Below are 26,358 nucleotides of genomic sequence, written 5' to 3' on the forward strand. Positions count from 1 at the left end.
CAGAAGGCTGGCGGTTCAAACCCACCAGCCACTCCTTGGAAGGAAGGTTGGGCAATCCTACTTCCGTAGTGATACTGCCTCAGAAACCCTAGGAGGGGTCGCTATGAGTCGGGGCCGACTCAACGGCAAATAACAACAACAACAACAATGATGAATCATCAATAGTTGGGTAGAATTTTGTTTACTCACATGTTTGTTTTCTGTTTATATTGTCTGACTTTTCTGCAATAGACATGCTATACTTTTATAATAAGAAAAACAATAAAAGACAAATTTTTCAGGGGGAGCAGGGAAAACCTTTCACATTGTGATATGAGTGTCCATCATCTCCAGTTTTTGACTGGAAGCTCCATGAGGGCAGGTACCACATCTTTGCATCCCCAAGCCTAACACAATTCCTGGCACATAATGGCTGCTCAATATGTTAGCTGAGTTGAAATTAAGTATATAAGTCCATTATTTTCCCCACAGACCTCAAGAAAAGCAGTCATTCTTACATCTTCCTGGTATACATCTTCCTGGTATACATGTGGCACATTTTCTCACATATCTGAATATGAAATGAATATAGACGCTTTAGGCTTTTAAATGGCTCTGCCATATATACTATCCAATGGATAGTGGTATTTAAGGTGTTGTCAAGAATAAAAATACAGCACAAGGTGACATTGTGAAGAAATGAAACCAGTAGAGCTGTCACCCAAGCCCTCTAAACCAAACTGCCACATTTCACCTGATTCTTCTAATTAGTTTATGTTTGCAAAGCCTTTAGAGGCAGACAAGTGTCACATTAAGTGCTAAGTAGTATTAATTAATGACATTAGCAGATTGCATAGGCTGATACTTAGTGTAAAGGTAAATGTCCTAGGCTTCTCAGCACAGTGCTATTTTGAACGTTTAGCTGTAGAGTACTTTAAAAATGCACCCCTCCCATGTTACTAGCGTACAGAATAGACTTCTACCAGTTCAGTGCATTAACCTCCAGCTATGCCTCCCAGTCATGATTTGTTTCCCTCTTGATCTCATCCTCTTCTTTCTTGTGTTTTGCCTGCAGATGTTCATGCCCAGGAGAAGGCTGGTTGGGGTCCCTCTGGACCTTTCCTGAGAGGGAGATTTCTGTTCACTAGATGAATTCCAGAACCGCCTACTAAGGCTTCTATAGCCCTCTTCCATCAGCTGACCTTCACCGCAATCCCTATCACTCATGATGAGTGGCTTCCTCACCTCCCTGGACCCCCGGCGGGTGCAGTGGGGGGCTGCCTGGTATGCCATGCACTCCAGGATTCTGCGCACCAAACCAGTGGAGTCTATGCTGGAGGGAACTGGGGCCACCACAGCACATGGCACCAAGCTAGCCCAGGTGCTCACCACCGTGGACCTCATCTCTCTTGGTGTTGGCAGCTGCGTGGGTACAGGGATGTATGTAGTGTCTGGCTTGGTAGCCAAGGAAATGGCAGGACCTGGTGTCATTGTGTCCTTCATCATTGCAGCTGTTGCATCCATATTATCAGGTGAGTGTCTCAGTTCAGGGGAAGGCATATGGAAAGCGTGCTCACTGGCCTGGTTACCATTCATCCTACTCTTCCAGGGTACTTAGTGGTGAGAGATGTATGACTTGGCAGAAGAGTGGTTCATCATGCTTTTTTTTTTTTTTTTTTTTTTGTCTTGGCTGTCAGGGAGTTCAGGGCTAAATTTTCGTTCAGTTGTAGTAACATCCTTCTTCTTTGGCTTTTCCATGTAAATAATATACTGGTGCCCCTACCTCTGCCAACTTCTCATTCCCATCCACATTCTAATGGTTCTATTTTCATTATAACTCTCCCTTTCACTGGAAAATGGATTAATGCCTTTTCAGGGAGGGGTGGATGATGCTAGGATATACAATAATAAACAAAAGATAGGCAGTGTAGCAAACAGACAAATTAATAAATCTGCTATGATTGGGACTTGACAAGCCTCAAACTGACATTGTAACCTCCAAGCAGGAGGGAGCCAGTCTAGGAGATTTAAGGCTATTGTGAGAATCACAAAGCACCATCTGCCACAAGCACCTCAACAGACTGATATTCTACAGAGCTAGCTCAACTAGCTCCTTCCTTGAGAAAGAGTCACACGCCCCCCATTTTTAAAATGAAGTACCGGGACTTACATGTTCCTAAATTGGGAAATGGCTCTCCTGTTTCTTTTCCCTCTTTCCTATGCACCAAACCAGTAGAGAAGGCTGGTTTGCCTTCTCCTGAGTTGTAATCCATAGTATCTCTCAGCATGCCAGGCAAAGGTCAGTGAACAATTTAAAAAAGAAAGAAAAGGAAAATATCCTGCTTCTTGATGGTCATATTGCAAAAGCACGAGTTTTGCTGGGTGTTTTTGTGGCAGTTCATGTGGATCAGCCCATATACTGACAGTGAATGTCTTGGTCTCTTCAAGCTTTTCAGGAGAAATAGGACTCCTACCTTCAGTTGGGAGTCTGTGTACGAATGTGTTCCATTAAAAGAAACACGCTGCATTGATATCATACATCCAAATTAAGCTATCTTAATCCATGTGAGATGCACACACCCTGTGGGTACAATCAGTTTACATTTGGTTTATATTTGACATCTTTCAATTTGATGAGGACAATATTTCCAGAATGAGTTTGTTGATCTCCTGTCATGGCTTATTTTCCTTAATGATTTTACCACTACGTTTTTTTCCTGAAGATACCTTCTCATATGCATGAATGTCCTAATAACGGAGGTTCCTACAAAACAAAGGACTTTTATTCTTAAAAATAAATTATTCACATAGGTGAGTTTCTTCCAAAAAAAAAACTCACTGCCGTCGAGTCGGTCCCAACTCATAGTGACCACCCTCCCCTGGGTTTCTGAGGCAGTATCTGTATGGAAGTAGATTGCCCAATCTTCCTTCCGAGGGGTGGCTGGTGGGTTTAAACTGCTAGCCTTCTTGTTAGCAGTCAAATGCCTTAGGCACTACACCGATGAGTTTCTTAGGGACTTGAAATTCTATTAACCTGATTGCTGCCATTTCTAAACTTATTTGGCAAAGAAATTTCTTGGAGGAAAGTGCCTGATTCTTACTCACCATAAATTTGTAAATCTGAAAGTATTATCATATAGAACAGAATAGTAATGGTAGAAACACAGGCATACATGTATCTAGAGTCCCACAGAGGACATAGAGCAGATGGCTAAGGGTCCTGCCCAGTTGATAGGGACTTCCCAGTCTCCTCTAGACTTCATATTATGCCCTGTTCCTCAGACCATGATGATTCTGTGAATGGAGCACCCACATCTTTCCTTCACAGTGCTCCATTACATCTAGAAACCAGAATGAGACCCAGTACTGCTCCTAGCATTCTACAAGCCCACCTCCATGATCACAGTGGTCATTGTGACTATATAGTCTAGACTATTCCACTGCTCAGAGGGAAGGTCTAAGATTGGTCCAGCTAGTTTTGTGCTGGAGCCAGCTCTCAACAGCAGCCAAAAGCCCCAGTGGTGCACATCTTTTTCCAACTTCACATTCAGTTACATCATGTTGTTAACTTGAAATTGGCTATGGTGGGAGTATTTACACCACAAAAATTGAAAAATGCCTTCACTCCTATGTTGTTGTTGTTGTTATGTGCCGTCGAGTCAGCCCCGACTCATAGCGACCCCTCCTTGGGTTTCCAAGGCAGTATCACTACGGAAGTAGGATTGCCCAACCTTCCTTCCGAGGAGTGGCTGGTGGGTTTGAACCGCCAGCCTTCTGGTTAGCAGTCAAGTGCTTTTAGCCACTATGCTACCAGAGCTCCTTTCACTCCTATAGCAGAAGAAAATCTCACTTCGCCTCTCCTCCAATTGTTGAGCCCATCTCTCCAATTATGGCCACATTCTTAACATTTTCCACACCTTGTAGCTGACTCTCTCCCCACTGGTGCCAGCCAGAATTGGCATATAGCCCTCAGCCAAGTCTAGGACCAAAGTAACTTGTGACACAGTTAGAATATTTTTGCCACGTTTCTTCAACCAGGCCTCTCACTGCCCCTGTGATCCAAACTAAAGGAAAGTCCCCTTCTACTGACTTCCTTCCACTCTCATTCATCACCACATTGGCTCTCCCCTGACTAAACTTCCAACTTCTCCATACCACACTGATCATCTTTTCCAGTAACAGTCCTTTTCTCCTTCTGGCCTTACTTAAAACTTGGCTCAACTCTAAGGACAGTGCTTCCCCGCTCCCGCCCATTCTTCCATACTTCTCACCCATTCTTCTACACTTCTCAGCACTCACAAGGTGCTTCCCCACTATCCCTTCCAGATTCCTGTTCTACCATCATGTCAAAACTCCACCATTGCCTAGCTTAGCAATCTTCAGAAAGTTCTGGAACCTGTGAGAGTTTAATTTTCCTAATATGCAATGTGGGTTCTTTGGTTCTCTAGTGCTACTCTAATAGGAATATACCACATGTGGGTGTGCCTTTACAATTTTGGAGGCTAGACGTCCAAGTTCAAAGTGCTGGCTCTAGGGGCTGAATGAAGACCCTTCAACCATGGGCTTCAGCTCTGCCTCTTGCTCCCAGCCCTGAAGCTGGAAGCATCTGTTAACTCAGGCAGCTGCTGGCTGCTGAGGCTGACAAAGCCAAGGTAGACAAGTAAAATGGCACAGTCCCAAAATTACCAACCAATATGGCAGGCCACTAGTTCAAGTCCAGAAGCAATCCCAAGATCAGCAGACAACATAGCAGGCCACTCACTGATGACTCAGCCCAGTGCAGGATCCAGATGTGCCAAGAAGCTCAAGACCTTTCTCAAAGCATCTTCTTATATACTGGAAAAAAACCACATCCCTAAGGCAGCAATTCAGTTGCTCACAGTAGATTATTCCACCATGGAGTTGATTATCAGTCTCATCCTGGAGAATAACTACATCCAGCTGCCCAGCCACTCAAAACCAGGCCCAGTCAAGTCGACGTACAACCTTAACTCCTGCAGTGGGGATAATAATATTGCTTTGTTGTGAGGAATAAATGATAAAATATATGCAAAGCTCTTGGCCCCATGCCTCTCACTGGTAAGCAACCATTAAAATTCATCCTCCTGAGGCTCATGCCCCCTCAACCTAAAACCCTCAACCCTTACTTATTCTGATCGCCTACCTCCCAGTCACTCTCTCACACAGTCTTCTCCGGTCCAGCTTCTGCCATTATTGCAGGCAATTTGAACATGCAGGTAGATAAACCCATCCACCAATTTAGTTCATTCATGTCCAGATATTGCCATGCCCACAGCCTTCTTCACCTCCAGTGGCAGAGTCATATCATCCACCACCTTCATGGCCACACATTGGTCTTGTCATCGCGTGGAAGTCTTTTACCACAAAAACCTTAAACTAAAATCCAGCTCTCTGACCTCAGCTCATTCACTCATTCCCAGTATACTTACTCCTACATATCATAAATAATGCCCCTAGCCCCTTGATTCCCTTGTGCCCCAGTCAGCCTCTGAAACTACCCAGTAAAATCCAATCCAGAATCTCTTCCTTCCCAAGTCTGCACTTAGGTAAATAAAAGCTGTTTAGAAGGATCACTTAACCATATAGGTGAGCACACAGCTGGGCCCACAAATTCTTTCACTTGCTCTTTGTCAAATCATCTTAATAATTGTTCTACAGTTTCACTTACTGTCTTCAAGCTCCCTTCAATTCACATCTCCTCACTTTGAGCAGACAATCTTAATTCCTTGAAGATATCTGCCATGAGCTCCTTAAATATTCTTCCCCTGATTGTGTGTCTACACCCTTACCCATTCTCACCTTTCCTCCCATTTCAGAGGGTAAAGTGTTTCTGCTCTTAAACTGAGCCAGTTCCTTGTTCCCTTAACCCTATCTCCTTCTACATCCTCAATATTCCTCTTCTGGGAGTTATATCTTCAGCCTCTCCTGCTCAAATGGTTTCTTCCTCTAGTCAAGTCTCTCCTAGCCTAAAATCTAGTTCTTCCTAGTACTCCTCTGGCAACTGTTTAATCTCTTTCCTTCTCTTCTCATTCAAACTCCTCAAGAATCATCTTCAGTGGTTCTTAACCTCCAATTCTTTCCTCAACCCACTGCGAATCTGCTCCCATAATTCTACTGAAATTAGTCTTAATAAAATCATTAGTGACATTCTCTTTTCCAAGACCTATAAATATTTTTCAGCACATATCATACTGAAACTCTCTGCTGAATTTGACAAATTAGGGCATGCCATCCTTCTTGAAACATTCTACTTTCTCTTGACTACTGTATGACCACATTGTCCTTATAATCTTCCTACTTATCTAATCATTCCTTCTTTATCTCCTTCATGGCTTCCCTTTCTCCATTTGCTCCTTAAATGTTGATGTTTCCCACTATTCCTATCATGTTACATATTCTCCAAGGTGATTCTATCTTCTCTCTTTGTTTCAACTGCCGTCAACATCCTGATGCTTATATCAGTATCAATATTCATATCTCATTCATATACATTTCCTCCAAGTTTCATAATGCCTACCAAACATTTCCATCTGGATATCCCAAACACATTTCAATTCAACATGTTCCCAACTTAGCCTCTTCCTCCAAATTGGCTCCTGAACTACATTTCCTCTCTGACACACACACCATTCCAGGCAGAAACCTAGATGCTAGCCATTTTTGTCTTATCTTTCACATTTAATTGTAAGTCCCGGTAGTTTTACCTCCTAAACTGTTCTCAAATCAATCTGCCTTCACTATCCTCACTGTCCCTGACCTAAAGTCTCGGTTAGTCAGAACTCTTTCTACTTAAAGACACTGTAGTACATTGCCTACCATGAATGTATTGGCTCATACTGCATCTAGGAATTGGTATTCTTGCATGTTTTCTGTCTCTGCACTTCTTAGTTGTCTTTTCCCCTATATTTTGGCTTCAACTTTAGAAAACTTATCTCTTCATCTTTCCATCTCACAAACCAAAGTAAAGGAAACCGTTTCCCAGTATTCTCAGATCATGGAAGGACTCTGATTGGCTTTTCTTGGGTCATGTGTTCACATTTACATTGATGAAGTAGGAGTAACACAGCTAACACTTTTGTTCATTGGTGCATACCAAATTGGGCAGCATTGACTGCCTATTTAAAATAAATAGTCATAAATTTGAAGGTGAGTCCAATCTCCACATTCATGCATTTTTCTCCAGCAATAATCATTCCTTGGTTACAAGAGTGAAGTAAATGGAAAATCAGGATAACTAGGCTTAGCTTTTGCCAGGCAGAAAGAAGGAAAGAGCAATGAGGTTAAGGGTGTTTACAAAGAAAGAGTAAATAGTGCTGCACCATACAATTGCAGCTGGACAAGAAGAGAAATGAGAATATGAGGGTGGTGATAATTCATGAAAACTGGTAGGAGAATGGAAACTGGAGATCTCAATTAAGTCAGGAAATTGTTGGACTGAGAGTGCTGAGAAAGTAATCTAGAAGGATAGGAAATGACACTCAAAGTGTGGGATGTTTGAAATTAAAATTTCAGAAATAGTACAGTAATCTGTACAGTAATGTTAAGCTTAAGCTAGGAACTTGGATCAGCCACAACTAATTGTGACAGACTCTGAGAAAGTTCCATAACTCTTCTGAGCCTCAGCTTCTCCACTTTGAAAATGGTCATAACAATAATCCATAGGATTGTTGTGATGACAAAATCAGGTGAATATAAAGTGCCTGGTACAATACCTAGTATATAGCACTATATAAGTGTTTATTATCATTGTGTGTCAAGCTCTATATTAGATGCTTGCCACACATTATCATATTGAAAATTCACAGTATCTCTTCAAGGCATGTTTTATTATCTCCAATTTTATATATGAGGAAACTGACGTTTAAAATGACAGAGCCTTGATTCAAATCTTTTATGGCAACAATATATCTCAAATTTAGCTCTGGATTTTAACCACTTGGGGATGTTATTCTACATAATGGATATTTGGAGAATCAGTTTTATTGAGTTATAATTACAAACAATAAAATTCACCCTTTGTAATATACACCTACTCCTCATTTATAGACTATCTCATTAACCAACATTTCACATTTACAACAACAGTAAAACATCTACTATTCAAGTATTTTAAGCAATATGAATGTATGAATGCTCAGGTGCAAGGTGAGGATAACACTGACTGTCAACTTGGCTGGGCTGTGATTCTCATTGGTTTGGCAGCTGTATAATTATGCAGTTTGGCAGTTATGCAATGATACAGTCATCCTCCATTTTGTGATCTAATGTGGTCATCCTCAGTTTTCACGTAACTTCAATTTTCACACAATGCCCTGTTCTTCAGAACCTAACCATGTCAATAAGTGAGGACTGGCTGTACACTTCTATGAGTTTAGAGAAACACTCAAATTGTGTAACTTCCACCCCAATCAAGATGCAGAAGAGTTCCATAACCCCAAGTAATCCTTTATATATATAATTTTATTTTTTTATTGTTGGAAATATATACAGCAAAACATATACCAATTCAACAGTTTCTACATATACCATTTAGTGACATTGATTACATTTTTGTGTTCTATAACCATTCTCACCCTCCTTTTCTAAGTTATTCCTCTCCCACTAACATAAATTCACTGCCCCCTAAGGTTCCTATCTAATCTTTCAAGTTGCTATTGTCAATTTGATTTCATGTAGATAGTTCTTTATAAAATATGATGCTGAAGGCGGATGTTTTTTCACTAAGTGAGCTAAACTATTGTTTGGTTTTAAGAAGACTTGAGGATATTTTGGGTTTAAAATTTAAAGATTATCTCAGAGCAATAATTTCAGGAGTTCCTCCACCCTCCGTGGCTCTAGGAAATCATGAGTACATGGGAATTTGAAGTTCTATTCTGCATTTTCCCACTTTGATCAGGATTCTTCGATAGAATCTTTGATAAAAATGTTCTTTAATGGTAGCTAGACACCACCCGATTTTTCTGGTCTCATCGCAAAGGAGGCAGTTGTTCATGGCAATTAGCCACACATTCCATATCCTCCTCCTATTCCTGATTCTCCTTCTTCCTCTGTTATTCCAGGCAAATAAAGGCCAATTGTTGTGCCTTAGATGGCTGCTTGCAAGCTTTCAAGATCCCAGGCACTATGCATCAAAATAGGAAGTAGAACAGAGTCACTAAATATGTTATTAGGCCAATTAACTGGGACGGCTCATGTAACCATGACCCTAAACCTCCAAACCAAAAACCCAAATCCCATGAGGTTTTTGGCTGTACATAAAGGGCCCCAACCACTATTCTTTTTTCCAAATGTATCTCTCACACAACTTTTGCCAGTTCAACTTTTTGTAGGTGTATTATTTATTGACAGCAATTACAGTAACCAGCCATACAACCCTACCCTTAATCAATGCTATTTTCCCATCACTGTTAACCACCCCTTCCTCCCTCCTTCCTGCACCTACTAACCACTAATAAACTTTAGTTTTTGCACATTTGCCTTTTCTTTCTTTTTACATGTGAGATCATATGATATTTGTCCTTTTGTGACTGACTTATTTCACTCAGCATAATGTCTTTCTGCCCCATGCATATTGTAGCATGTATCAAGACTTTGTTTCTCCAACTGGCTGAGTATCATACCATTGTATGTATGTACCATATTTTGTTTATCAATTCATTTGTTGGTGGGCATTTAGGTTGTTTCTACCTGTTCACTGCTGTGAATAGTGCTGCAATGAACATTGGTATACAAGTTTCTGTTTGAGTCTCTGCCTTCAAGTCTTTTGGGCGTATACCTAGGAGTGGAATTTCTGAGTCACTTGGTAGTTCTTTTTATAGTTTTTTGAGGAACTGCCACATTGTTTTCTACAATGGCTGTTCCATTTGCATTCCCACCAGCAATGGGTAAGGGTTCCAAATCCCCACATTCCTCACCAATATTTGTTTTTGTTTAGTTTATTTTTTTTATCTTAGCTATCCTAGTCGGAGTGAAATGGTATCTCATTGTGGTTTTGACTTGCATCTCTCTGATAGCTAATAACAGTGACCATCTTTTCATGTGTTGGTGGCCATCTTAATGTTCTCTTTAGTGAAATGTCTATTCAAGTCTTTTGCCCATTTTATGTTTGGGTTGTCTTTTTGTTATTAAGTTCATGAAGTTGTATATATTTTTTGGTAATCAGATTCCTGTCAGCCCAGATAATCATTTAATGCTGCATCTTTGTAGTTAATCCCTCCTCCCACCCCAGTGTCAGGCAACTGATCTGTTTTCTTTTTTATCACTTCTGCTTACATCTCCATTGGCTACAACTTGATCGTATAACCATACTTAGCTATAGGAAGTCTGGGAAATGCTGTCCTTATCCCAGTGGCTGTGTGCCCATCTAAAAGCTGGTGGTTCTATTACTGTAGGGGAAAGAGAGACTTTAAGGGAAAATGACTGATTGCTGCCATGCTCACAAAGCTGGTCAGTATCAGAGCAGGGTTTGGAAGCCAGACCATTTGTTTCCAAACCCTGTGTTTTTTCATCTAGCAAGCCACCCCCCTGTGAGTATAAGGCCTAGCCCATAGCCTCTAAAAATCTTTGATGGGAAGGCATGAGCTAGATAAACCAACAGTAGTTATGTGGGAAGCAACATAAATCAGCATATAGATAAACATTTTATGTTGTGGTTTTCTCAGTAAATACTATAATGTTTATAGTGCCTGTCTTATGCCAGTCACTGTGGTAAACACATAATGCAGCATGATCTCCTGTATAAGTGCTTAAGGACTGTCTTCGTTGTTCTCATTACTGTAGCTTCAGAACACTGCCTTCTTCTTGTCACACAATAGGTGCTTGATACATCTTTTGAAGAATGAATGGTTTCCTGAGGTAGATTTTGTTTCTGTATTGCTTTCCTCGATCAAAGAGGAAGAAATTCAAGCATCAAGGGGATTAAGTAATTTCATTCAAAGGAAAAGAGCAAGAAATTGGCAGAGCCTAGGTTTGAATCTACCTTTGTCTAAACTCTTTCTCACATCCCCAAATAGGGATTCTTAACCTTTTTTTTGTGCCATGAATCCTTTTGACAGACTGGTAAGGCATAGCATTTTAAAATACATGCAATGATATAACAGAATGGCAAAGAAACCCAATTATATTGAAATATAGCTATGAACATGTGGAAAAAAACAAAAGTTGTGATATGGAGATATACTTCTTTAATAACACACATAACAAGAAAGCTCTTGACTACTAGCTGAAAGGCTGGCAATTCAAACCCACTTGGAGGTGCCTCTGAAGATAGGCCTCATGATCTGCTTCCAAGAGGCCACAGCCTTGAAAACGCTATGGAGCAGTTGTACTCTGCACACACGGGATCACCATGAGTTGGAATAGACTCAACAACAACTAACAACAGTAGGTCTAAAAATTTTTGTAATTTTGAAGTAGTGATGAGTATAAATGATATTCTGAGGTACTTGCACCAACTGTGATGTGATATGAAATTATGTGTGATTTCTGTTGTGACAAAATCACAGGAAATAGAAATGCTCCTATGTTGGTTGCCCATATTCATCATCAAAGGAATTGTTAAAATTCACTGATTTGTTTTCTGTCCCTATAGTTTTGCCTTTTCCAGAATGTCATACAAATGAAATCATTCAGTATGTAATTTTTTGAACTTTGTTTTCACTTAACATGAGGCATTTGATATTCATCCATGTTGTTGCATGTATCAGTATTTTGTTCCATTTTATTGCTAAGTAGTATCCCATTGTATAAGTATATCATAGTTTATTTATCCATTCAACACTTGAGGGACATTTGAGTTGTTTCCAGTCTGGGGCCTTGAAGAATAAAAAACAAACAAAAACAGTCATCAAGTCGATCCCAAGTCATAGTGACCTCCATTGGGTTTCCTAGGCGGTAAATCTTTACAGAAGTAGATTGCCCCCAACCTTCTGAACCACCAACCTTCTGGTTAGCAGTCAAATGCCTCAGGCACTACACCACCAGAGCTCTTTAAGAGAAAAGCCACTGTAAATGTTCATGTATAGGCTTCTGTGTGAACCCAAGTTGTCATTTCCTTTGAGTAAATACCCAAGAATGAAATTGTGGGTTCTATGATCTAAGTGTATGTTTACCTTTACAATAAACTGCCAAATTTTCCCCAAAGCAACTTTATCATTTTGCATTCTCACCAACTGTATATGAGAGTTCACATTTAAAATTCACTTACTTTGTTCCTTGCCACGGAGGGAAAAGGTGTATCAGTCTGCTTCCAGAAAGATTTACAGCCTTGGAAACAGCAGTTCAACTCTCTCTTATAGAGTTGCTATGAGTCAGTATTGATAGTGGTGAGTCTGGTTGGTTTTTTGGTTCCTTGCCAGCACCCAGAATTATCAGAGTTTGTAGTTGTTTAGTTTGTTTGCTTACCATTTTAAAAGGTATGTAATGATTGACTATTCTAAGGAGAGCATACTTTTCTGGTGCAAAGGTTCACCTTAAAGGTCTGTCTATTCTTTGGCTGAAATGTGCACTATGAGAGTGAGTTCAATTCTAGGCATAAAGGGTGATGATGGGCCATAGTCTGAAGGGGTCCACCAATCTCTATCAGATTAGTAAGCCTGGTCTTTTTCATGATTTTGAGTTTTGTTGCACATTTTTCTCCCACTCTATCCAGGATCTCCAATTTTGATCCCTTTCGGAGTGGTTGGCAGTGGTAGCCAGACACCATCTAGCTCTTCTGGTCTCAGGGTTGGGTAAGCTGAGTTTCCCTTAGTCCACTAGTCCCTTGGTCTAATTGTTTCCATGTGTCTTTGATTGTCTTCACTCTTTGCTCCAAGTGAGGAGAGACAAATAGTTGCATCCTACTTAGATGTTCACTCACATGCTTTTAAGAACAATGTTTTTGTGTACTATTTTATGCCAGTTGAATTTGATGTCCCTTGTAACTATGGTCCCAAGTCCATAGGCCCAGCAACTCACTCCAGGCAGTATTTGCATAGGGATAAAGCTCAGAAGACAGGAATGCATAGGAAAGAAAGACACAGGGAGAAGGTTAACACAGGGAGGAAGTGGGAAGAGAACTGTTACATTGTGGGGATATGCAATCAATGTCACAAAACAAATGTATAAACTGTTGAATGGAAGATGAATTTGCTCCATAAACTTTCACCCAAATCACAATAAAAAGTTTAAAAAAAGAAAAAGGGGGGCAAATATGATATTTCAATGTTTTAATTTTCATTTCCCTAATTATTAATAATATTGAGCACATTTTATGCATTTCTTTGCCATCTATATATCTTCTTTGGGGAAGTCTTTGTTCAAATCTTTTACCCATTTGTTAAATTGGCTTCTTTATTTTCTTATTATGAAGCTTTAAGAGTCCTTTATAAATTCTGGATACAAGTCCTTTGTGTGTTTTACAATATTTTCTCCCAGTTTGTGGCTTGTCTTTTAGTTTTCTTTTAATGTCTGTTTATTTATTTTTTTTTTTAAGATATTGATGTCCAGGCTCCACCCTCAGAGATTCCAATGCAATTGTACTAGGGTGGAGCCAGGGAACTGGTGTTTTTTAATTTCCCAAGGGATACTAATGTGCAGCCAGAGTTGAGAACTACTGTGTTACAGGAACCAGAACTCACATTCTGCTGCACCCATGACCTTCCAGAAGAGGAAACATATGTTAAGGTAGAAACTATTTGGCCAAATCTCTCAAAATCTTAAGAGATTTTCTTGGCTTTGTGGCATCCTCCATGTCATGCAAACCAGCTTGCAAGATGAAACAAATATGACTCAGAGAGAAAAACATTTTCTCTGTGGTTTGAAAAGTTATAATAACTTCCCAAGCTACTTCTACCAGTTCCCCTCAACATCATAACTGCCTGTAGCCTATCACAGGCTGAGAGAGGCTTCTCAGAGGAAGCAACTATGCTTCAACTTTCACTCTTAGTCCTGGAAAGTTTCAGCTATTCTTTAATTGCTCAGTAGGCTACAACCAGACTTCATGTCCATGCTAAACCATAAAAACTGTTTTGTATATACCAGATTGTATAAAGCAGATAAGGGGAAATAGGTTTTTTTCCTGGTTCCCACCTATAGCTTTGTTGAGGGGCTGAGGGATAGATGCAGGATGGTTTCCAGAGGTTCTCTAACTCAGTTGTCTAGGAATGAAACACAGAACAAAGCCCTTATGTTGATATCTGGTTATTCAAAGTCACCTGCTCCAAAAAGTCTCCAAAAACTTGAGTGGGTGAAAGGGTGATAGGTTTGACATTAATGAATGAGTCCTAAACTCATGCTTTTCCTCCTGTAACTCTTCAATCCCAAATCTCAAATGGTTTTGGAAAGGAATAAAGTCAGTATGCATACACAGCATCAGTCCTCCGCCTGGTGCACAGTACTAGTAATTTTTAAACATCTATTCACAAGAAATGGTTGACAAAAATCTAATAATACCATTAAACCTATGAGAGCCAGAACCCAACAGGACTACCTTATTTTTTATGGGTCTCACAAGTTTTCTGCCTTTGACAGGGTACAGTCTTACACTTTTCTACCACTCTCCATCTAGTGGAAAATGTTTGAATTTTCCTTCTTTGATAGGTTTCCACCTTACACAGCTTTCAGCTTTCAGAGGTTTTACTGTATATGGTTCAGGAAAAATGTATGGTGTGCCTATCATATATGCCAATACTGGAGCAGTACCAAAAATAAGTAAGAAATAGTCTCTACCCTAGAACTGATCATTGCTTACTGATGGAGATGGACAGCTGTGGTGGTTATGTTTATGTGTCAACTTGGCTGGGCCTGGTTGAGTGGCTGGGCAGTTGGTGGTAGTTATTCCCCATGATGAGACTGGCAATCAGCTCCATGGTGGGATCTACCACAAGCAGCTGAATAGCTGCCTTTGGGATGTAGTCTGCTTCCTGTATTAAGAAGAAGCCTTGGGAGTGGTCTCTAGCCTATGGCACGCTTGAACCCTGCATGTAGCCAGGTCGTTGCTCAGCAGCCTGCTATGCTCTGCCGACCTTGAGACTTACAATGGACTTAAGCTAATGGCCTGTCATGTGGTTTGGTAACATCAGGACTGCCTTTCTACTTTGTCAACCTTGGGGCTTCTCAGCCTCAGCAGCCAGCAGCTGTCTGAGGAAAGAAACACCTCTAGCTCCAGTGGGCCAGGAGCAGGAGTCAGATCTGGACCCCAAAGTTGAGGGGCTTTCACCCAGCCTCTAGAGCCTGGCACTTTGAACTTGGACTTAAAGCCTCCAAATTGTAAGAATAAACTTCTGTTTGTTAAAGCCATCCCATTTATGGTATATTCCTGTCAGAACGGCACTAGGTAACCACAACAACAGCAAACCTGATAAATCAACTATGACAAAAGTAGTAATAGTAGTAGTAGTGGTAGTAGTAGTAGTGTTCTGGTTATCTAGTGCTGCTCTGGCACTAGAATAGAATGACCATCAATGGGATGGCTTCACAAGCAGGAGTCTATTCTCTTACAGTTCGGAGGCTTTAAGTCTGAGTTCAAAGTTCCAGGCTCTAGGAGCTGGGTAGAAGCCCCTCAACCTTGGGCTTCAGCTCTGCCTCCTGCTCCCAGCTCACTGAAGATGGAGGCTTTTCTTCACTCAGCTGCTGGCTGCTGAGGCTGACAAGTCCAAGGTTGACAAGTAAAAAGGCACAGTCCCAATGTTACCAAACCACACGGCAGGCCATTAGTTCAAGTCCATTGAAAGTCTCAAGGTTGGCAGACTGTGGCAGGCTGCTGAACAATGACAGCTACATACGGGGTTCAAGCATGCCATAAGCTAGAGACCATTCCCAAAACTGTTTCTTGTATATGGGAAGCAGACCACATCCCTAAATCAGCTACTCAGCTGCCACAATAGATTCCACCATGGAGTTAATTACCAGTCTCACCATGGGAAATAACTACATTCAGCTGCCCAGCCACTCAACCAGGCCTAGCCAAGTTGACACACAAACTTAACCACCGTAAGTAGTAACAGTAAGAGTAATGCAGCAATAGCTACCATTCATTGAGTACTTACTGGAGTTGGAAAGGATTTGGCAAGGGGAGATGAGAGAGGATGAAAGAGAGGCAGAAATGCTCCTTCTAGAAAGAAGAGATACATAGTAAATTAGAGTGTTATTGAAATAATGTCATCAGAATAATGGACTTTGCAGCACACTTCACAAAGAAAGTGAGAGTAGAAACAGAAAAGTCTGGTAAGGGAGATGACCACAGAACACAATGAGGGATATGACATTTTTCTTTGTGAGCAGGAAACTGTAAGGTGCTTCAAGTAGAGCCTCTTTGTAATCTTCATTAACCCAGTGGAGGGAGATGGTGACTTTAATTCTTTTTTTTTTTTTTCTACAGATGAGGAGCCAGAGAGTCAGAGAGATTAAAGTAAGTTCCAGAAAGTCACACAGATATTTAATAGCAGAGCCAGAACTCAGAGCTAAGACTGCAAGATCCCAAAACTCATGCTCTCTCTTTGTAGCAAACTACCTCTGATATATTTGAAGCCTGAAATAATTCTCATTAGATGTGTATTAATAATTGCAATCAATGACAGGGTCTACAAGGCATAAAGGGGCATCATGCTGAGCTGTATTTTTCTTGGCACTCTTAGTTCTTGATTAAGCATTGAGGTTTCTAATTTGTATTTCCTGCCGTCCTCATGTGCATCTCTGACCCTTCATCAGGCCAGCCTGTGGTAACAGAATCCCTGGAGAGGTGGCAAGGGGAGCACATGCCTTTTCCCACAAGTGAGGCTCCCAACCTCCTCGCTGGCTGGGTCTGTGGATCTTTTTGAAGCTCAAACTCAGTCTCTACATTCCAGTTTTCATCTTGGGTTGGGTTTTCATGACTGAGGAAAGAATGCCCAAATATTCAGTCTATGTAGATAGTTCCCTTTTTTAAAAAAAAAAAATTTTTAACTTATTTTATTTATTGTTGTTGTTGTTGAAAATATGCACAGAACACAACACAACTCAGTATTTTCTACATGTACAATTCAGTGACATTGATTACATTCTTCAAGTTGTGCAACCATTCACACCCTCTATCATGGACTGAATTGTGTCCTCCCAAAATACATGTCAACTTGGCAAGGCTACAATCCCAATGTTGTGTGGTAGTCCTCCATTTTCTGATCTGATACAATTATCCTCCATTTTGTGATATATGTTATAAATCCTAACCTCTAGAAGTTAGTAGGGAACTCTGGTAGTGTAGTTCCTAAGGCACTTGAATGCTAACCAGAAGGCTGGCAGTTCAAACCCACCAGCCACTCCTCAGAAGGAAGGTGGGGCAATCTACTTCCATAGAGATATGGCCTCAGAAACCCAAGGAGGAGTCGCTATGAGTTGGGTCCAACTCGACAGCACATAACAACAACAACAACAACATAAGTTAGTAACTTTGGATTAGAGTGGGTTGTATATTGAGTCATAGCCTTACAAGAGGGCATGACTCAAGTCACCACTCTTACTCAAGTCAAACCTTGGTTGAGTCACACCTTTTATCTTACAAGAGAAGAAAGGAGAGAGAAGTAAGTAGAGAGACGAAACCTGACTACAACCAAGAAAGAAGAGTCAGGCACAAAGAGCATCCTTTAGATCCTAGGATCTCTGCACTGAGAACCCCTAGACCCAGGGGAAGACTGATGTCAAGACACATGGAGATCTCCAAGGAACTCACATGTTGAAAGGAGACAAGGACCTTCCTCCAGAGCCAACAGAGAGAGAAACCATCCCCTAGAGGTGGAATCCTGGATTCAGACTTCTAGCCTCCTAAACTGTGAGAGAATAAATTTCTGCTTGATAAAGTCATCCACTTGTGGTATTTCTGTTATGGTAGCAGTAGATACCTATCACACCTCCTTTTCCAAATTGTTCCTCTCCCATTAAAATAAACTCATTGCCCCTTAAATTTCCTATCTAAACTTCTGAGCTGCTGTTGTCAATTTGACCTTGTTCTGATTTTCAGAACAACAAACTATTTTTGCTCTTCAAATTGAAGCAAGACATGAGGGGTGAACACCAGATGGCAGGTCCTTTTGCAGCCCCTTTTCAGAGGTGTAAGATCACTCAGTCCACAAACTTGTGCTTGTCTGTTCCTCCCACACACCTACTGAGAGCTGCTCTCAATCAGCAGCTGAGAAGAGAGATGATGGTAAAGAAAGATTAAGAGGGTTGTGGAGAAATGCAAAGATAAACAAACACCCACTAGTCTCAAGCTTCCAGAAGAATATGTCCCCAACATATTATCCAGTTACACCAACCAATTGGCATTGAGTGGATTGCAGTAGCCATCAAATGGATTCTGACTCATGGTGACCCCATGTGTGTCAGAATAGAACTGTATTCCACCATATTTTCAATGATCAGTTTTTCAGAAGTAGATCACCAGGGCTTTCTTCCAAGATACCACTGGGTGAACTTGAACTGCCAATGTATTGGTTAGCAGCCAAGGACATTAACTGTTTGCATCACCTGGGAACTCCTTGTTCAAATACTAAACCAAAAACCAAACTCACTTCCATTGAGTTGATTCCTACTCATAGCAACCCCCATTGGGTTTCCAAGGCTGTCAATCTTTATAGAAGCAGACCACCTCATCTTTCTTCCAAGGAGCTGCTGCTGCGTTTGAACCACTGACTTTTTGGTTAGCAGCCAAATGCCTGAACCATTACACTACCAGAGCTCCTGTAACAGAATGTCATAAACTGGGTGGCTCAAAACAAGTTCATTCTCTCCTAGTGCTGAAAGCTAGACGTCCTAAATCAAACTGTAAGCAGGTCCACATCCCACTGAAGGAGTTTATTCTCTTACAGTTCTAGGGGCTAGAAGTCTGAGTTCAAAGCTCTAGGGGCTGGGTGAAACTCCCTCAACCCTGGGCTTTAGCTCTGCCTCCTGCTCCCAGTTCACTGAAGCTAGAAGCTTTTCTTTACTCAGGCAGATGCTGGCTGCCGGGGCTGACAAATCCAAGGTCAACAAATGAAAAGGAACAATCTCGATATCACCAACCAACACGGCAGGCTTGTAATTCAAGTCCACCTTCAAGCACTTGGCTTGTGGCTGTAGCATAACTCCTCCAGTCTCTCTCCATCAGCAAATCACATCACATCTCTCTGTTTCTCTCTGTCTATATGTTTCTTCTCCTCTTTTTAAGGGAGGACCCACACTACTCTGATATGACCTAACATTAACTTAACTAATCACAACTGCAAAGACTCTACTTTGCAAACAAGTTCACTTCACAGTTGCTGGGGTTTAGGACTTCAATATATCTTTTTGGGGAACAAAATTCAACCCATAACACACAGTTATATGTAGAATATTTATAATGATAGTAGCTGCCCTTGATGTCTATGAAGTGCCTGGAACATAACTTAGTAAGCATTTGATAAATGTTAGCTATCATTGTTACTATTATTATTAGGCACGTACTGTGCATATGTTATCTCATTTAACACTCACAGTAACCCTGCTAGGTGGATATTAGTGTTCTCATTTTATGGCTAATCATAATAGCTAAATTGTTGAGAACTTATTATGTGACTGGCTCTAGGTGAACATCATTTGCATAATCCTCCCAGCAAACCCTACACAGTAGACGCCATTATTATACTCATTTTACAGATGAAGAAACTGAGACTCAAAGAGATCAGGTGACTTGCCCAGGGCCAAGTGGCAAGAGCAGAGTCTAAATTTGATTCTGCCTTACTCCAGAGCCCGGTACTCCCAAGATGCTTCATGAAGGCATTCTCCTCCAAATTAAGACTTACCGAAGAGAATCAAATGTATCAAGGAAACGTTCATCCTCATCTGAAGGAAATTCTCACCTCAGCCTGTCTTATTGATTATGAGAGCACTTTTCTAGATCAACACTTCTGTAAATCAGGGCATGAAAAATGACTTCTAAGCTCAATGCCTTTCTATCTCTTCACCTGTCAGCAATGAGGAGAAGGGTCTCAGGAAGTGCACGTCGCTCTTGTATGTAGGGTGGGATTGACAGCCCTGTAGGAAGGATGTCAGTTACTAGTTCAGAGAAGGCGAGCATATTTTAACAAGATTTGCAAGTTTCTCAAATTGCTGATTGTGAAAGTGAGCTTCCTCCAGGAAAACCTGGGCTCCTTTTGCATCTTCTGCAGTGCCTGGTAAAAAGGACAATGCATACTAAGAACCCCTAGTATGGCTATGGGAAAGGACTGACTACCTACCTGTTCTGTGCTGCACATGGCAGGAATTGCTTGTTTTGGTTACCTCGTGCTGCTCTAACAGAAAATATGACAGGTGGAATGGCTTTAACAAACAGGAGTTTATTCTCTTACAGTTCTAGGGGCTAGAAGTCTGAGTTCAAAGCTCTAGGGGCTAAGTGAAACTCCCTCAACCCTGGGTTTTAGCTCTGCCTCCTGCTCCCAGCTCACTGAAGCTAGAGGTTTTTCTTCACTCAGGCAGATGCTGGCTGCCGGGGCTGACAAACCCAAGGTCAACAAATAAAAAGGAACAATCTCAATATCACCAACCAACACAGCAGGCTTGTAATTCAAGTCCAGAGAAAATCCCAAGATCAGCAGGCTACTGAACAACGACTTGGCTACATGTGGAGTTCAAGCATGCCAAAAAGCTAGAGACTTTCCTCAAAGTTGTTTCTTATGTACTGAAAGCAGACCATATCCCTAAAGCAGCTACTCAGCTGCTCCAGTAGATTCTACCATGGAGTTAATTACCAATCTTACCATGCAGAATACTACGTCCAGCTGCCCAACCACTCAACCAGGCCCAGCCAAGTTGACACACAACCTTAACTACCACAGTGCTGCCGAAGAAAGCAAAGAACTCTGAGACAAAGGGCTTGATATCAATGTGAAGAAACAAGACAAGCACTTGTGAGCACTGCCAAGAGAAAACAGGGTTCTAGACCAGAAATCAGAATACCTGAGACCTATTTCCAGTCCTGTCCTTCAGCAAGTCAGGTTCTTGGGCAAGTCATCCCCATCTCTCAACCTCAGTTTCTTATCTGCAAAATGAAGAGTTTGGATTCGAATGCCTGTTTCATGAGTTAGAATGAAAATTAACCCAGAGAGGAGAAAGATGTAAAGAAAGGTCCAATGTCTTATATGTGCGCGCACACACACACACACATACACACATACATGCTCTCAGCTAGCATCTGGGAGTCAGATACAGTTAGTCTCTAGAATGGAACTTCCTAGGTTCAAGTACTGCTCCGCCATTTACTACTTATATGACTGGAAATATCATTAAGTAGAGCTTTTCCAATAGGTTGTCAAAAGTTCCAAGTGTACAGGGAGAGGTGGCAGACTTCCCAGGCCAATCTCCCTGTAAACAGCCTTTCCCTTTTACACATGATCTCCTTCCCATATCCATACAAATATTATCATTTCCTAGGTGTGTTCTGTCAACTGAAAAAGGTTGGAAAGTCCTGATAATCTGTTTAGGTCTTCTTGGATTCAGCATCTGTAAATGGAAATAATAACAGTTCCTACATCATAAGTATCTTTTGAGGATTAAGACTATGTAAAGAATTTAACATAGCCCTCAGCACATAGTAAATGCTCAGTAATGTTTGCTCTTATTATTATCATCACTACTATCATTATTAGGAACTCTGGTATCATAGTGCCTAAGGCATCTGACTACTAACTAGAAGGCTAGGTGGTTCAAACCCACCAACCACTCCTCAGAAGGAAGGTTAGGCAATCTACTTCCGCTGTGATACCGCCTCAGAAGCCCAAGGAGGGGTCACTATAAGTCAGATCTGACGTGATAGCAGTGCGTACTATCATTATCATCACCCAAGTCTCCACCCTAACAAAGCTAGGTTCTCTGTTAATTCAAATGAGAAGTTTCCGGTTCCAATTCTGAACCCCTGCAGTTCATGCTCTGCAGAAGACCTGGCGTTCCTCCCTGTTACTCACCCTTTCTCCAGATGATCCTTGTGTAGAGCATGCTTTTGGCTCTGAAAGTATTTGCCCTCATGGAATTCTCAGTGGAGTGTGGGATTTCATCTCTATACAGACACCCCTTCAAAAAGGCAGAATACACAAATAGGTCATGCCTCAAAAAGAGAGAAAGTAAATAAGTGCATATAATGACAAAGTGTTATAAGGAAAATAAATAGGGCACCATAACAAAGTGGTATTTAATCAAAACAACAACAAAAAAAAAAAAAAAAAAAAAAAAACTGCCGTCGAGGCCTACCCAACTCATAGCGACCCCTCCTTGGGTTTCCAAGGCAGTATCATTGCCCAGCCTTCCTTTCAAGAAGTGGCTAGTGGATTTGAACTGCCAGCCTTCTGGTTAGCAGTCAAATGCCTTAGGCACTATGCCACCAGAACTCCTTATTTAATCAAAGAAGGATTAAAAGGGACCAGTAAGCTGAAGAGTAGGAGAATAAGAAAGAAAGTGATGTGTTTGTGAACTGAAAGTGGCTGGAGCATGATCAAGAGTGACATGGAATGAGTCTGAAGGGATGACATGTGCACACACTCTGTGGGAACACCTCTGAGATGGACTGTTTGCTACAATATGATTCATCCATCCATCCATTCATTCAACAGCCCCAACTCCCTGCACTGAAAGAGGTGCTGCAGATGGAGATATGAATAAGGCATTGTGGTGGGTAAGGCTGTGTGTTAACTTTTGACTGGGCCTGGTTTTGAGTGGCTGAGCAGCTGAATGCAGTTATTCCCAATGATGACATTGGTAATCAACTCCATGGTGGAATCTACTGTGAGCAGCTGAGTAGCTGCCTTAGGGATGTGATCTGCTTCCAGTATATAAGAAGACCTTTTGAGAAAGATTGGAAACTTCTTGGCACATCTGGATCCTGCATTCTGGCAAGTCATCAGTGGTCTGCCATGTTATCTGCTGATCTTGGAACTGTTTAAGTAGTGGCCATATTGCTTGATAATCTTGGGACTGTGCCATTTTACTTGTCAACCTTGGGTTTGTCAGTCTCAGCAGCCAGAAGCTGCCTGAGTTAAGAGAAGCCTCCAGCTTCAGCAGGCCAGGAGCAAGAGGCAGAGGTTGAAGGGCCTTCACCCAGCCCCTAGAGCTGGCACTTTGAACTTGGACTTCTAGCTTCCTAAACTGTAGGAGAATAAATCCCTGTTTGTTAAAGCCATCCACCTGTGGTATTTTCTGTTAGAACAGCACTAGAGAACTAAAACAGGCATGATGCCTGCTAATGACCATGAAATAACTGCCTGGGACAGGAATGTTGATGGAATCTCATGAAGAGGAGTTACACCAAGCACTAGCCCTCACCCTTGGAGGCTTGATGTAAGGCAGACTTTGTGCATAGAGTCTAATTGGCTGACTACAGTGGCTCAGGACCTTTGCACATGCCAGGCCATCTCTTTTCTATTCTTCACATTGCCAGTGCACAGAAGCTGGTGCTAAGGAACCACACTTACCTGGGGAAATCAGAGAACCCTTGGCAAACTCCTTGTCCTGCCAAAGAAGGTGACATCACCAAAGCAAATGATATAAGGAGAGAAAAGAGCTAATGGCAGAATTTTGTTGAATGTCTGTACTCAGGAAGCAATGGCAAAATAAGAAGCAAAAAGGAAAAAGTAAAGAAGTGAGCAGGGAGGAGTAGGAGAACCAAAGGAAGAACAAATCTTCACACAAGGAAATGAACAGGGTGGGAATATCAGCATCACAAGCTGCAGAGACACTGACAAAAGGCATTGGAGTTGATAGCCTGTGGTTTGGCAATGACAGTTTCAGAACGCAGCAAGGAATGGAGGCAAATACCACAGTGCAAAGGATAGAGATGGTATGGAGAAGAGAAGACAGTAAACAGCAGAATGAAGCCTTTATTTAACAATCCAATGCATTCGTCCTGTGCTTTGTTGAGTGTCCATGGGTAGGTATATAAAAACAATGATTTGCTAATAAACAAACAAAAAACAAACTTACTGCCATTGAGTCAATTCTGACTTATAGCAACCCCCTTTGGATTTCCAAGGTGGTAAATCTTTACAGAAGTAGATTGCCCGGTCTTCCTTCCATGGAGTGGCTGGTGAGTTTGAACCACCAACATTCTCATTAGCAGTCAAATGCCTTAGGCACTACACCACCAGAGCTCCTTGATTTGCTAATACCCATCTCAAAAATTTCATAGCATACTTCATCACTGGCCATTTGCATTAACCCAGTCCTTTGCAAAGTAATTGACAATATATAGACATACATATATATATTTACATATATACATACATATGCACAATATATATTTAGATCCTATTAACTCATCAGGTACTGCTTATTTTGGTATAAATTCAATAATACATTTTGCTTATATTTATTTACCTTGAGACTTTGTTTACCAATGCCCAACTTATGATTTCTTGGGCTTTTGAGAATCAATATAATGAATATCTCTTATATGTTAAACAGAAACATTTCTAACATTTCTAAGAACGTATTAATTATGACAACTCATATGGCTTATTACTATAAATCAGGCCAAGAGCACTCGATATTCTTCTTGGCAGGGATGTTTTTTTTCAAAAGCCACTAACAAATCTGAAATTCACCATTCAGGTCACTGGAGTAGAAAATTCAGCTAAAAAATCACCATTGCAACTGCATTTAGTCGGGCCTATCTAGTTGGAAACAATCCTTCAGGACTCCGTAGGTGAGACTCTTAGGAAAAACAGTGTATCAATCAGGGTTCTCCAGAGAAACAGAACCAAATGGGGGGCAGGGGGAGGTACACAAATGCTCACACACACACATTGTTGTTGTTGTTATGTGCCATCGAGTCAGACCCGACTCATAGCGACCCCTCCTTGGGTTTCCGAGGCAGTATCACTATGGAAGTAGATTGTGCTATCTTCCTTCCGAGGAGTGGCTGGTGGGTTTAAACCACCAGCCCTCTGGTTAGCAGTCAAGTGCCTTAGCCACTATGCTACCAGAGCTCCTACACACACACATTAAGGGATTTATTTTAAGGAATTGGTTCACCCAATTGTGGACTTTGGCAAATCCAAAATCAGTAAGGCAGGACAGCAGGCTGGAAATTCAGACAAGATTTGATGTTGCAGTCTTGAGTCTGAAATATATAGGGCAAGCTGACAGACTGGAAACTCTGACAGGATTAGATGCTGCAGTGTTGAGGTAGAATTTCTTCTTTGGGAAACCTGTTTTAGCTTATAGCGTTATAGCGTATAGCAGCGAATTACTTAATATATGGCCCTTCTATCTATAGTCTCTGTAACTCCCACAGAATGATTGGGTAGGGCTATGCAAATGAGGTGCTTATGGCCCACCAAGGGAATGGGATAACTTGTTCTTAGTGTAAATAAGGTGCCTGGCACCCTTCTGGGGTTGGGACCATGCAAATAAGGTGTAAGGAACCCTAACAAGGGGATTGGCCACTAGGCTTAAAGTGAGCCATCCAGAGGCAGAAAGGGCTACTAAGAAAGAAGTGACAGGAGTAGAGCATGTCCTTTGGGCCCAGGGTCTTTGGACTGGGAACCTCCTAGACCCAGGAGACAGAGAACTGTAACACTGGAGATGGCAAGAGACAGACAGCAAGAAGCAGTGCCAGAAAAACAGTGGCAGCAAAGGCAGCAGAACAAGGAGACTAGCAGGAGATGGTACAGTGGGCTTCCTTGCTCATGGAGCAAGAAAGCTGAACAATTTCAGGCAGGAGGTTTGCCAGGCATTTGACTGCTAGGCTTGCCAACCCATAGAGAGAGAGCTGAGTGCTTTCAGGCCAAGGCTTACTGGCAGAGTAGGGACCTCCAGGCATTTATCTGCAGAGCTAAAGAGCTTTGTATTAGTTGCCTGAGCAGGGCTGAAGCCAGGCTGGCCCAGGAGTCTCAAGGGGTCAAGGGCTGAGAAGCCAAGGGCCAGAGATAAGCATAGCTGTGGGCATGGCTGAGAAGTTGTCCTAACCAAAGAACTGTATCCTGAGTCCTTCCTGATCTTAATGGTAACCTGACACTTCCCTTAAAAAAAAAAAAAAAAACTATAATTGTGAGTATTGTCTGTGAGTTCTGTGTGGCCATTGCAATGAATTACCAAGCCTGGCAGAGAAGTAGAGAGTGCCACGGGAGGGAAAGCTTGCTGTCAGAACTCATAAAAAGTTTACAGAGAGGAGGCATGTCTAATTCCGCCTCGTATGAATTAGTCTTGGCCTGTTGATCCTGATTCTCCTTATCCCCTTTTTACATAAGACCTTCAACTTATTGGATGAGGCCCACTTACATTATCCAGGGTAATTGCCTTGACTTAAAGTCAACTGATTTTAGATGTTAACAACATTGGCAAAATACCACAGAAACACCTATGTTAGTGTTTGATTGAATAACTACATACTATGTTGTTGTT

At 41.5% G+C, this 26,358-nt stretch overlaps 1 protein-coding gene across 1 annotated transcript in view; it reads left to right on the forward strand.

Moving 5' to 3' along the window:
* The first annotated feature begins 1,207 nt into the window (after window positions 1-1,207).
* The window catches only part of SLC7A14 (solute carrier family 7 member 14), an 83,679-nt gene continuing 58,528 nt past the window's right edge, over window positions 1,208-26,358 (forward strand). The window contains exon 1 of the mRNA XM_007946622.2: window positions 1,208-1,511. Coding sequence (XP_007944813.2) covers window positions 1,208-1,511 — 304 coding nt within the window. The remainder of the gene's footprint in view (window positions 1,512-26,358) is intronic.

Source organism: Orycteropus afer, unplaced genomic scaffold (genome assembly GCF_000298275.1).
Source record: "Orycteropus afer afer isolate SDZICR_OR568_19922 unplaced genomic scaffold, OryAfe1.0 scaffold00168, whole genome shotgun sequence".
NCBI lineage: Eukaryota > Metazoa > Chordata > Mammalia > Tubulidentata > Orycteropodidae > Orycteropus > Orycteropus afer.